The following is a 13977-nucleotide window of genomic DNA, read 5'->3' on the forward strand; positions in this document are numbered from 1 at the left end:
AAATGCCCTCGGGTGGATGCCCAGGCCTTAGAGGACGCTGTTTCCTCTGATGTAGATGAGGGCAGCGTATCTGAGTTCTCCCAACGGTCCTTTGCGGATTCCTTGGAGGAGACGAATTCCCGCTCGGATGGAGCGGATGACCCCTCTGCAGCACGGATCTTTCGCTCAGAGGATTTGCCCAACCTGTTAATGCAGGCCATGAGCATTTTGAAGATTTCCTCTCCGGAGGACGTCTCTCCCTCAGCCCCTGTTGGCTCCGCCATTATGCTGGGGACGAAGCGCCCGCCTAGAACCTTCCACGTGCATGATGCCATGCACACCTTAATTTCAGCTCAATGGGATGTCCCGGAAGCGAGCCTCAAAGTGGCTAGGGCTATGTCCCGCCTCTATCCTTTGCCTGAAAGTGAACGTGAGGCCTTTATTTGGCCTACCGTGGATTCTTTAATCACTGCGGTGACTAAGAAAACGGCGTTGCCGGTGGAAGGTGGCACGGCACTAAAGGACGCCCAAGACAGATTGGAAGCGGCTTTAAGGTCGTCCTTCGAGGCGGCTGCCTTAAGTTTGCAGGCCTCAGTTTGCGGCTCCTATGTGGCCAGGGCGTGCCTGACGATGGTGCAGCGGGCTTCCCCCTCGGATCCTTCCTTGAGGGCTGACTGGCCGGCCCTGGAATCGGGCTTGGCTTATTTGGCAGACTTACTGTATGATGTCTTGAGAGCCTCGGCTAAAGGCATGGCTCAGACAGTCTCTGCGCGGCGCTGGCTTTGGCTGAAACATTGGTCTGCGGACCACGCCTCTAAGTCCCGCCTGGCTAAGTTGCCTTTTAAAGGCAAGCTGCTCTTTGGGGTCGAGCTGGACAAAATCGTGACCGATCTCGGCACGTCTAAGGGCAAGAGGTTACCAGAGGTCAGGGCTCGGGCCAGTGTTCGCCCCGGTATCTCCAGAGGACGGTTTCAGGAAGCCCGTCGGTACCGCCCGGGCAAGTCGGGCTCCTCTGCCCCCTCTTCCTTCAAAAGGAACTTCTCCCCCAAGCAGCATTCCTTTCGCAGAGACCGCCGTCCCGGAGGTGCGCCCTCCGGTCCTCCCCCAGGGTCTCGTACCCAATGACGGGGCCCTGGTCCATGGCCCAGTGCAGATTGGAGGACGCCTGTCCTCGTTTCTGGGCGAGTGGACCAGGGTAACTTCAGACGCTTGGGTGCTGGAAGTCATCAGAGACGGCTACAAGCTAGAGTTCTGCCGACCCTTAAGAGACGGGTTTGTACTCTCTCCCTGCAAGTCTCCGGTCAAAGCTGTGGCAGTGCAGCAGACCTTGGACAACCTGATACGCCTGGGTGCGGTCGTTCCGGTGCCAGAAAATCAGATTGGCAAGGGACGTTACTCCATTTACTTTGTGGTACCAAAGAAAGGAGGTTCTGTCCGGCCTATCCTCGACCTCAAAGGGGTCAATCGGGCCTTGAAAGTGCGGCACTTTCGCATGCAGACTCTCCGCTCTGTTATAGCGGCAGTGAAGGCAGGAGAGTTCTTGGCTTCCTTGGACATCAAGGAAGCGTACCTACATATTCCCATCTGGCCTCCTCATCAACGCTTTCTGCGTTTTGCAGTCCTGGGCCGACACTTCCAGTTCAGAGCCCTCCCTTTCGGGTTGGCTACTGCTCCGCGGACCTTCTCCAAAGTAATGGTGGTCATCGCGGCCTTCCTGCGAAAGGAAGGAGTACAAGTCCATCCTTATCTGGACGACTGGTTGATCCGAGCCCCCTCTTATGCAGAGTGCGGCAAAGCTGTGGACCGGGTGGTTGCTCTTTTGAGCTCCCTAGGGTGGATCATCAACTGGGAGAAGAGCCAGCTGCGCCCGACAGTCCCTGGAGTATCTGGGAGTTCGATTCGACACCCAAGTGGGCAGAGTGTTCCTGCCAGACAATCGGATTGTCAAACTTCAGGCTCAGGTGGACCAGTTCCTAGTAGCCTCTCCTCTTCGGGCTTGGGACTATGTGCAGCTGTTGGGCTCTATGACGGCCACGATGGAAGTAGTGCCCTGGGCCAGGGCTCATATAAGACCACTACAACTCTCTCTGCTGCAGCGCTGGACTCCGATGTCGGAGGATTATGCTGTGCGCCTTCCCTTGGACCCAGCAGTGCGCAAGGCGCTGAGCTGGTGGATGCAGACAGACAAGTTGTCTGCAGGAATGCCTCTGGTGACCCCGGAGTGGATTGTCGTCACGACGGACGCCTCTTTGTCGGGCTGGGGAGCCCACTGTTTGGGAAGGACAGCGCAGGGGCTCTGGTCTCCTGCAGAGGCAAAGTGGTCTATCAACCTCCTGGAACTCAGAGCCATTCGGTTGGCGCTTTTGGAGTTCATCCCGGTACTGGCGTTGAAGCCAGTACGGGTCCTGTCGGACAATGCCACGGCTGTGGCCTATGTCAACCGCCAGGGAGGTACCAAGAGCGCCCCTCTAGCCAAGGAGGCCATGAATCTATGCCAGTGGGCGAAAGCGAACCTGGAACAGCTGTCAGCGGCCCACATTGCCGGAGTCATGAATGTCAAGGCGGACTTTCTCAGTCGCCATACCTTGGAGCCCGGAGAGTGGCAGCTATCTGCTCAGGCGTTCTTGGACATCACGAAGCGCTGGGGCCAGCCGAGCCTAGATCTGATGGCGTCATCGGCCAATTGCCAAGTGCCGTGCTTTTTCAGCAGAGGACGGGACCCTCGATCCCTGGGAGTAGATGCTCTTCTCCAACAGTGGCCGACACAAGAGCTTCTCTGTGTTCCCGCCCTGGCCCATGTTGGGCAGGGTGCTAGACCGGGTGGCAAAGCATCCGGGCTGGATAATCCTGGTGGGTCCGGACTGGCCCAGATGTCCCTGGTATGCGGACTTGATCAGGCTCTCAGTTGACGATCCTCTGCGGCTGCCAGTGGAGCAGGGCCTGTTACATCAGGGTCCCGTGGTGATGGAGGATCCCTCCCCCTTTGGTCTTACGGCCTGGCTATTGAGCAGCAGCGTCTGAGAAAGAAGGGCTTCTCAGACAAGGTCATCGCCACTATGCTGAGAGCGAGGAAGCGCTCTACTTCTACTGCTTACGCCAGGGTTTGGCGTACCTTTGCAGCGTGGTGTGAAGCAGGCTCACTTTCTCCCTTCACTGCTCCAATTTCTTCAGTGTTGGCGTTCCTGCAAGAAGGTCTGGAGAAAGGCCTGTCGCTCAGTTCCCTTAAAGTCCAGGTAGCGGCTCTGGCTTGCTTCAGGGGCCGCCTGAAGGGTGCTTCCCTGGCTTCGCAGCCAGATGTGGTGCGCTTTCTCAAGGGAGTTAATCACCTGCGCCCTCCTCTGCACTCAATGGTGCCTGCGTGGAATCTCAACCTGGTGCTAAGAGCCTTGCAGAAGCCGCCTTTTGAACCCTTGTCTAGGGCATCTCTGAAAGACCTGACATTGAAAGCAGTCTTTTTGGTGGCTATCACTTCAGCCAGAAGAGTTTCCGAGCTCCAGGCACTCTCATGTCGAGAGCCTTTTCTGCAGTTCACTGAGGCAGGAGTGACTATTCGCACAGTGCCTTCCTTCCTGCCCAAGATTGTTTCTCGCTTCCATGTGAATCAGCAGCTCTGTCTCCCTTCCTTTCGTAGGGAGGACTACCCAGAGGAATACTCTGCTCTCAAATATCTGGATGTGAGACGAGTCATCATCAGATACTTGGAAGTGACCAATGATTTCCGGAAATTGGATCATCTGTTTGTCCTGTTTGCAGGTCCTCATAAGGGTCTGCAGGCTTCTAAGCCTACAGTGGCAAGATGGGTCAAGGAAGCCATTGCAGCGGCTTATGTGGCCGCGGGGAAGGTGCCGCCTATCCAGCTGAAGGCTCACTCCACTAGAGCTCAGGCGGCCTCGATGGCAGAGGCCGGGTCCGTCTCCTTGGAAGAGATTTGCAAGACGGCAACTTGGGCTTCGGCCCATACCTTCTCCAGGCATTACCGCTTGGCTGTGGCTGCTCGGGCGGAGGCCCGGTTTGGAGCTTGTGTTGCGGTCAGGGATTTCAATGTCCCGCCCTGGGTGAGTACTGCTTCGGTACATCCCACCAGTCTATGGATTGATCAGCATGATGATATGGAAGGTAAAATTATGTATCATACCTGATAATTTTCTTTCCATTAATCATAGCTGATCAATCCATAGCCCCTCCCAGATATCTGTATTGTTTATATTCTGGTTACATTTCAGGTTCAAGTTTAGTCTTCAGTTCCTGTTCAGGAGGACTTCATGTTCAAGTTTTTCAATGGATTCTTCAAGAGTTGAGACGAATTTGTGTTACAGTGAGCTGCTGCATTCCTCTCCCCTCCGTTTTACGGGGCTGGATTGAGACATAAATTCTGCCGGCGCTCCCTCCCGCTTCGTGCGGCAGCAGGGCAGCTTTGTACCCCTCCCGCTTCGGCGGTGTTAGGGTCAGTCAGCTCCTCCCGCGGTTGCGGTTGCAGGATAAGCCAGATCCCCCCACATCGGCGGGTGTGGTGTCCCTCCCCCGCTCCGCGGGGATGAGCTGGACGGATTCCCCTCCCCCACTTGTGTGGGGATGAGCTGGGTTAATTCCCCTCCCCCATTTCGGCAGTGGTGAGCTGGGCAGAGTGTCCCTTTGTGGGTGTAATTCTCTAAGTGCTGAGTCCTGCGGATGGAGCTTGGATATCGACATACTGAGGAGTTTCCGGCAGCACATGACCACATATAGGGAGGCAAAAGGATTGCTCTCTATCTCCACCTGCTGGTAGATGGACACAACCCACCAGTCTATGGATTGATCAGCTATGAGTAATGGAAAGAAAATTATCAGGTATGATACATAATTTTACCTTATATTGCTTGGTGAGCCCTCCAAAACTCACCCAAAACCTACTGTACCCAACTACAATAGCCCTTATGTCTGCAGGTGTCACCTATATGTAGGTACAGTGGGTTTGGGGTGAGTTTTTGAGAGCTCACACTTTCAACAAGTGTACCAGTTAGAGCGGAATATAGGCCTGGGTCCCTTTCTGTACACTGACCACTAGGCTACTTCAGGGATCTGTGCAGCATACACAGATTACATCCTTTTTGAGTGTAATTGGGGAATGTGACTCTTAATATGACTTAGGGGAAAATATGAAACAGCAGTACTTTGGTTTTGGATAATGTACTGTTCCCTTTATTTGTAGATCTGAATCCTCATGCCCACATATACTAACATGTACTGACACCACACCCAAAGATATTATAAAAATAGAAAATAATGTATTTGCATGCAGAAATAGTGAAAGAGATATAAGAATGACAAAACTGTTCTTATTTTTATTTAGCCTGAGACAGTTATCCTAGCCCAAGAGCAAGAACACAGTAACTATACAACCTGGACAGAGACAGCACACAATGTCCAGCAAGTGGCAAAGTGTTCCTCAGGCAGAGTAGGGACAGCACTTCCAATCTGATGGAGAAGAAAAGCAGCAACCCTTTTCCTTGGATAAGAGCCGCTTTTTATCCACAGCTTGCAGCTGGGTTAGTGATGTGCATTCTGGCTTTGCTGTCGATGCACCACCTCTGATGTTTATCATAACAACTTGTCTATTTCAGATGTTGTGACTTGAAAAGCAACAATGCTATCCAACCAGCGATGCTCGGCAGGGTCACTTTAACCATGGGCCATGGTTCCTTAAATGATATGTAGGTGTTGGCCCAGCAAGGAAAATTCTGAAGTCCTTGACTCCTCTGACTCAAAGCCTGTAGTCTATATGGAAGACTTTGTCCCAACATGTATCAGGATGTGTGAATGAACCTGTCTCTGACTTGTGTTTCCACATATTATAGTTCTATATATCTATGTTGTATAGTGCCATGTAGTGCTGTATATAATGCTTTATGCCCAAGGGGACAGCTCACAATGGGACTGAATGGCTTGAAATACTGTTTACTCATTTACAATAAATGTTAATATCAGTTTCATACACTGATATAATAGAGCTAAGAATGATAAACTACATTAATACAGCTACACTTAATAAATGAATAGCAGATAACAATGTAATCAAGCTTCAAACAACAGCCTAAAATAGTAATAGGTATACAAGCATGAAAATGTATTATACTTGAACATATGATTATGCAATTAAGCTCAGCACATTAAATTGCATGCAATAATGTGACTTAGAAATGCATAAGGCCATGAAAGTCAAATGTCTTTTTCTCTGCAAGTCAAAGGCTTGCAGTATCAATGCCTCGTAAGATAATGGAAGAAAAGTCACTTTGTAGCAAAGCGTTGTAGTAAATGTATGATGAACCACTGCAGTGGACATAGTGCTTGACACACTACATCAAGTGTCTTTAATGTTCATGACTTGATGGTTGTAGGCTGTTTATGGCTGTGGCCCAGTCCATGTAAAAGTGTGCAACACATGTAGAAATGATGAAACTATGCTGTAATCACAGTTGGATATGGCATAGAATACACTACTTGAGTGTATCGGGAAGTCCAAGCCATGGAAAACCGCTAATACACATGCTTATAAGTTCATTGAGGAAAAGTATACTACATCAAATAAACAATGCAACAAACAAAAGCAACAATGAAAAGGGAATACTATCTGTCATAAGTCAGTACAGGTGCAATACAATAACAATGTATAAGTACTGCAAGTGAAGCTATTAACAATGCCCAATGCCATATAAGTTTAGGAAAAACATATTCGTGATTAAAAAAATAACTACAGAATTTATTTGCACTAAAGTAAGAGTGAAGCTCATTTTAATATCGTAACTTAATGGTATCCAGTGAGTTGCCATTGGGACAGTTCCCACCAGACAGTTCTCACCCACCAATTCTGTCCTAGGACTATTTCCGCCTGTCCAATTCCGAACTAAGGGGGATAATTCCTTCCTAGGATCCCCCTCCCCCCCCAAACCCTTTTGTTACCAAAATTTCTTTTTTTTTTCTTCTTTTTCCTTTTGCATGTTGTATTGGGCCTTTTATTTATTTATTTATTTTTGCTTCTGAACTCCCATAAGTACTTGCATATGACGTGGCATCACGGCTCTTTTAGACGCTGACAGGCAGGATTGGGCAGTAGTGAAGCTGGAAGATTTGTCTAAGTCGGGAGTGAATTTGCGTGTGTTGGGGAGCTGATTTGGGTTAGCGAGGGCAATTTTCTGGGATTCAGGAGAGGGAGGAACAGCCTAGAACAGAAAATAATATGCATTGGGGGGAGTGGTGCAATGTGAATATTGAGACTGTGGCATTGCGGCTCTTTCAGATGCTGACAGGATGCTGGAAGGTTTGTGTAAATGTTTTTTTTTTTTTTTTTTTTTTTTTGGGGGGGGGGGGTTGTGTTAAAGGTAATGTTTGGGGATGTGGGGGGTATCCCCCCCCCCCCCCCAAATGATAGGGAAAGAGAAGGAGATAAATTTCAGATTGTGATGCTTCATGATCGTTAAGTATGGAAATTGGTTAGGTGGTAATTTTGCGAGTGTGTTTTACATTTATTTTGGTTATGGGTGGGAATTGTCCTAGCTGGTGTGGTAGGAATTGGTTCAGTGGTAATTGTCTTAGGTAGAAATTGTCCAGATGTGAATTGATGGGTGGGAACTGACCTAGATCCTAACTTTGCCTATTATATATTATAACAATCCAAATAAAATGAAAGCAACACATGAATGTACCACTTAAAATATTTAACACTTTCAGTAATGTGACACAATCAGTGTGAAATTAGGAAAAAGCTAAATGAAAACATCATAGGTAGAGACATATATCTAGCATGTTACCAGAAACAAAAAGCACTGCTGCCTTGTGGTAGTGCTTGTTCTTTTCTGTTACCACGATAGATGCGCTTCCTTTGATTTTATCACGTCTAAGGCACCTTCAGTGATTAGCACCATCAACACAGCTCCTGTATTTTAAAGACTGCATCATCTGATTGATTTTTAGTGTATTGACAAACTACCTGATATATTTTGTGTTTCTATATTCATAGTAAGACACCTGAGGCCAGCACTTTTGCCAAAACACAGTACCGTGTCGAGTGTCTTTATGAATAAATCCAGTGTTTGACATCTTTCATCTCCCTCTTGTCTTTTGGAAGTGTCCTGTTGGCTATGTATTTACACTGAAAATACTAATTTAAAAAAAAAAAAAAAGAAACTGTCTTAAGAACCAGTATCTCCTCAGAGGTGGGACTACCAGGCTTCTAGGGCAGGGCTGCCTTCCTCTGAAGCAACCTATAGACATATGTACAGAGAGTCAGCTTTGAACCAAGAGCCTACTTAGAAGCCAGCCATAGCATTTCTGCCCTAACACTGTCACTATAGGAAGCCTTATTAGCCATAAAAAAGAGATACTGAGGGATCATCTGAAAGGAGGTGTCCTCAGGGCTGGTGAAAGTTCCTAATCCTACTCAGACATGCTATCAAGGAAGTATACGAGAGACGTGGTGTTGGAAAAGGAAGAGTAAATGATTGTACAGTTTTTGATAAATATCTTACTGGCCCATAATACAATTATACTTTCTTCTAGCAAATCTCAAGCAATCAGAAGAAGAAAATGGAGGAGGAAGAAGAGGAGGAGGAGGAGGAGGATGAATTAGATGTGACAGATGATGAAAATTAATCTTCAACAGAGTTCACTTGTCAATGCTACCTAAAGTATTTGTAATAAAATTCTGTTTTTCAATCTGAGAAAGCCAGTATCACTGAAATCACACTAAGTTTGCCAAGTAAATAATGAATGTGAAGTGTAGTCTTATAGCTTCTTCTACCAACTAATTATCCAACATCATCACACATCTGAAAACATCAAATTATTTGAGAATTCTGTGGCTAGCCCAATGGCTCAGCGTACAGTACTGTCTACTGCTATGCAGTGACTTGGGTTCCGTTCCCAGGACACATTTACCTCTCCCTTAGCTGATGTTGTAGAGACAGTATTCACAGCCCCTGACAGAGTCCCAGAAATCAAGCAGTAAAAACATTTAGGGCTCCTTTTACCAAGCTGCGGTAAAAGGGGACCAGTAGCGTCAGCGTGTGGATTTGCCGCATACTGAGGCCCCTTTTACCACAATGGAGGAAAGGCAGAATAAAGGAAATGGCTGTGCAGTAAGTACACGCCTGCCATGTGGCCATTTCCAGGACTTTTGTGCTACCCCTGCAGTAACCGTGTGCTGCCCAATTTTTGCCAGGTCAGCTCCCAGCACTAAAAATAAAAACAATTTCCTGTTGTGCCAGAAATGGTGTGCGGTGGGGGCAGCACTACGACCGGCTCCCATGGTTGGCCAGTAGTAGTGCCAGATTGAAGCACGCCAACGCCATGGTAGCTCTACCGCGGCATTGTAAAAGTGCTCCTTAATGACTGAATTTAGAATCATGATTGCAAGGATCTGGAAAGGAATTCTAATGGCATTATTCTTGGCCAAGATCTGTTGCTGGAATTACAGGGCATAAAGTATGTTTAGATGGAATGTAAAGAAGGGAAGAACTGTTGGATGGTTTCAAAAGAAGGCTCAATGTGCCAGAACCCAACATTGATTTCTAATTGAGTTGAAGCGCAAGGGACTGGGAGGAAACTATTGGTTCCACAAAAAAAAACAATTTTGTTGAAATAGTTGCAATTTAGCATGGAATAGTAACTAAAAAAGCAAGCTATTGTAGATCCTGTAGTATTTACCTACTATAATCTCCTCTCATCATAATTTAAAATTTTATATTTGCTGTGTGTAATCTTGGATTAAATACTTATTAAAAAAATTAACTCCCAATTCTTTTCATTTGGATATATTAAAAAGTGCTTTATTTTCTAAAGTTTTTAGGTTAAACCTGCTGAAGAATGTATAAATTGTACTTTCAGTTGTGCCTCTGTAATGCAGAATTAAAACACAGATAATCTTTTTGCAGTTGGTGCTTACAATTTGAAAAGCACAGTAAGTAAGTGCGGTTCCTCTCTTCTTTTTCAAAATATGTTTTATGAGATTCAATACTAAGTTTTTGCCTTCACTATTAAATTAGATAAATATATGTGAATTTGAAAGTTAATTTTCCTGCCTTACTCTATATTCTGTATAAATTACAGCAGTACTAATTAACATATTTTAGTATTTGGCCAAATACAAATAACAAAACATATTGTTCAGACAAATACGAATACTGAATATGAATAATGGGCATTGAGCTTTAACATAATAAAGAAGCAACGTGATATCAGAGATCAAGGGCCCTGTTTACTAAGTTGTGTTAGCGTTTTTTGTGCATGCAGAAAATTAGCACATGCTAACTATGTAGGCAACCATAGGAATATTGTGGGCACCTACACAGCGCAAGCTAATGGTTAGCACGTGCTAAAATTACTAACGCACCTCTAGCACGGCTTAGTAAACAGGGCCCCAAGTGTTTATTTCAGTAGAATTTAGCACAGTAGAGCCCCAGATTATTTAAATTTAAATCACTATTCAGCCAAATACAAATAATGTATTCAGGGCACTATTCAGAGCCGAATGGAATCAAATATGACTATTCTGTACAATCCTAGTATAAATCACTTTGAATTTTTACTTGTGATCTTCAGAGGACTGCCTTAAAATTACCTACCTTTTTATATTGGTAAAAGTACAGGCTTTGTTCCACATAATTTCCTTTAGCTGCATTCCTATGGAGGTGTACCTGGGGTGCGGATAGGCCTGGGAAGACACCACAATTTGTAGTTTTACATTTTCAACACTTTTCATGCATTAGATAGATTTGCATGTATTATCTCCATTGTATGCAAATCTATTTTATGCATATTAATTGTGCTTATCTTGAAAACCAGACTGGCTAGGGGCAGTACTCTACTGTGTACCATCTCAAACCAGCCTGAGGATTTTTGCCTAAATCTAGCCTTTACTGCTGGAGAGCTAGAAGTGGGAGATACAACATTGCATGCATTCCAGAAGCAGACTCTGTCAAACTTTTTCCAGAGACACTGTGCCTTGCGTACCCATGTGGGATCACCTGCCTGATTGGTTCCATCTGAGCTTATCAATGGTGATAGAACCAATCATAAAGACCGTTTCTAAACTTTAGATAAAGCGCATTGATACTGCATCTTATTAATTGCTTTGCAGACTTCATTTTCTACTGTTAGTTAAGCAGTGCATTTTTTTCTAGCAAAAGTGCTGGTATTAAAAAGCTAGGCCACCTTTTAGGGGTGGGGTGATCACCCACCCCACAATAGCCAGGACCCTGCAACCAGTCAAAGAATCTATGTCAAGACAGAATTGTTGTCTAGGGTCTGAGCTCTTTCATTAAAACTCGGGGTCCATGGGTCAATTTTAGCAGACAATGGAAAAGGTGCTGGTACTCAGTACCCCCAAGTATCCCCTCAAAAAAGCCCTGAATTTAAGTATTTCACTTTGTTTTGGCATCCTGCCATTATTTATTTCTACAGCCATTTACCCAGAACATTAAAGGATATATTAAGTTTGAGCTGCCATCCTCAGTAGCAAGGCTCTGCCTCAAAGGCAGTGCTAGACATTGTATTTTTCCATTTATCTGCACATCTGTTCACTAATACCAAGTCAGCTAAAGCTAGTATAAGGAGACATTTCAGCCATCATCAAGAGACCAGGCACTTTCCTGGACTCAGAGCTGTCAAAAAAAGGTCATATGTTATTTGTTCTGTGAAGTGTGAGCCAAACCAAGTTGGTGCTTTCATTATATTTTATTAAAGAATTATTTGATACTTTGGTTTTGTTTATCTAAGACCTATTATTGATAGGACTTATAACTATTTGTAAGAATTTACGTTATGCATTATGTCGCTATGGTAAATAATGTAACAAAAGAGAGGGAACAAAGTACAAACTAAAGTCCAAACAAAAAAAACAGCACCACGGGCCTTTAAAAATGGAACACAGTTCTTTAATGAATGAGCCTTGACAAAAAGACCCGACACGGGCCGTGTTTCGGTGACTAGCACCTGCGTCAGGGGTCTACATAGAATACAAAACATAGAAATAATATATTTAAAATTTTTTTTTTTTTTTTTTAAATATAACGAGTAAAACCAAAGATTAATATTTAGACTCATCAAGCATACATATATAAGCCTATATAAACACCTAAAGCATTTAATATTTTAACATTGCATTTAATATTTTAACATTCTCATATATTATTATATAGTAATTTGAAAATAAATGGATAATTAATCAAAATAAAAATGGTAACTCACCACAGTGATGACGTGGAAAACTTGGGGAATAACTCGAATATATTCCTCTACAATATATTATTCCTTACTTTTGGACAAAAAAATTTTCATATATTAATATTATATGTTTAAAACGCTTATTTTAATTATTTATAATATATTTTATAAAAAGGTCATATTATATAATACTGGCTATAACTAAATTTCATATTCATAAAAGCTTAAACTAACAGGTCAAAAATAATTTTTTAAAACATTTTAAAATATACAATAAATTTCAAACATTACACTGATAATATCATAAACCTTCAAAAACATTCAAATCAGCACAGTTTAAGCTTTTATGAATATGAAATTTAGTTATAGCCAGTATTATATAATATGACCTTTTTATAAAATATATTATAAATAATTAAAATAAGCGTTTTAAACATATAATATTAATATATGAAAATTTTTTTGTCCAAAAGTAAGGAATAATATATTGTAGAGGAATATATTCGAGTTATTCCCCAAGTTTTCCACGTCATCACTGTGGTGAGTTACCATTTTTATTTTGATTAATTATCCATTTATTTTCAAATTACTATATAATAATATATGAGAATGTTAAAATATTAAATGCAATGTTAAAATATTAAATGCTTTAGGTGTTTATATAGGCTTATATATGTATGCTTGATGAGTCTAAATATTAATCTTTGGTTTTACTCGTTATATTTAAAAAAAAAAAAAAAAAAATTTTAAATATATTATTTCTATGTTTTGTATTCTATGTAGACCCCTGACGCAGGTGCTAGTCACCGAAACACGGCCCGTGTCGGGTCTTTTTGTCAAGGCTCATTCATTAAAGAACTGTGTTCCATTTTTAAAGGCCCGTGGTGCTATGGTAAATAAACCATTATTTTACAGAATCGCTGAGGTTTAATTCTTGTTGCCAGCAGATAAAGTAACATAGCATAGGAGACAGAGATTGGTATGTATGGACCCCCTAGACATTCACACACATACCCCTGTTGCACTCACAATCGACTATAGCCACTAACCATATATGAGAGATATGGAGGCTTCCTTGTTGATGTCATGAGATCTTTTCAATGGTGTGACCAGCTGCTCATTTTAGAAAAATGGCACCCCTCCCCCATGTATATAGTCTCTCACATAAGTTTTAAGATTATTCTGTCTCTCACACATCTGAGCTGCCAGCCAATAGCTTGCATTCTCCCCTCCCCATTACAGACATAGATAAACCCCTTCCTATGAAAATAAAAAAATACTGACAGCCCAAACCTGCTGCCCTTCTAGGTGACATGGAGGCATATTTTCAAAGCACTTAGGGGCCCTTTTACAAAGGTGCAGAATGCTCTATGCACTTGCAGCGCATGCCAAAATGAGACCACCGCCAGACTATTGCGCTTCCCTGGCAGTAATTTCGGATGTGGCATGCACCCACACTGCTGGGACAACTTATTTTTTTATTTTCTACCATGCATTGCATTTCTGGCATTAATTGGCAGTTGGTACACGCCAATCATCACATGTGTTACACGTGAGCCTTTACTGCTAGATCAATGGATGGCATTAAGGGCTCAGGCTGTAAATAGGTGGGTCACCACCTACCTCTAGGCTTCCTGCTGTGCAGGTCCCCTGGGACCATCCATCGTCGTACCCTACCCCCAAGAAGACAGGATTTGACGTCCTTGTTGGCACAGAGGAGCCTTGGTGAGGTGCATCGAGCGAAGGCTAAGAAGCACCGACACCATTCCCTCTTGACACATAGTGCTGGGAGCTCCGGGATGC

The 13977-nt window shown here is 43.9% G+C and overlaps 1 protein-coding gene across 1 annotated transcript in view; it reads left to right on the plus strand.

Moving 5' to 3' along the window:
* The window catches only part of FAM92A (family with sequence similarity 92 member A), a 242114-nt gene extending 232373 nt beyond the window's left edge, over nucleotides 1-9741 (plus strand). Inside the window, exon 9 of the mRNA XM_030216481.1 lies at nucleotides 8512-9741. Within this exon, the coding sequence (XP_030072341.1) occupies nucleotides 8512-8604 (93 nt within the window). The 3' untranslated portion in view covers nucleotides 8605-9741. The remainder of the gene's footprint in view (nucleotides 1-8511) is intronic.
* The last annotated feature ends 4236 nt before the right edge of the window (nucleotides 9742-13977 follow it).

Source organism: Microcaecilia unicolor, chromosome 1 (assembly GCF_901765095.1).
Source record: "Microcaecilia unicolor chromosome 1, aMicUni1.1, whole genome shotgun sequence".
NCBI classification, from domain to species: domain Eukaryota; kingdom Metazoa; phylum Chordata; class Amphibia; order Gymnophiona; family Siphonopidae; genus Microcaecilia; species Microcaecilia unicolor.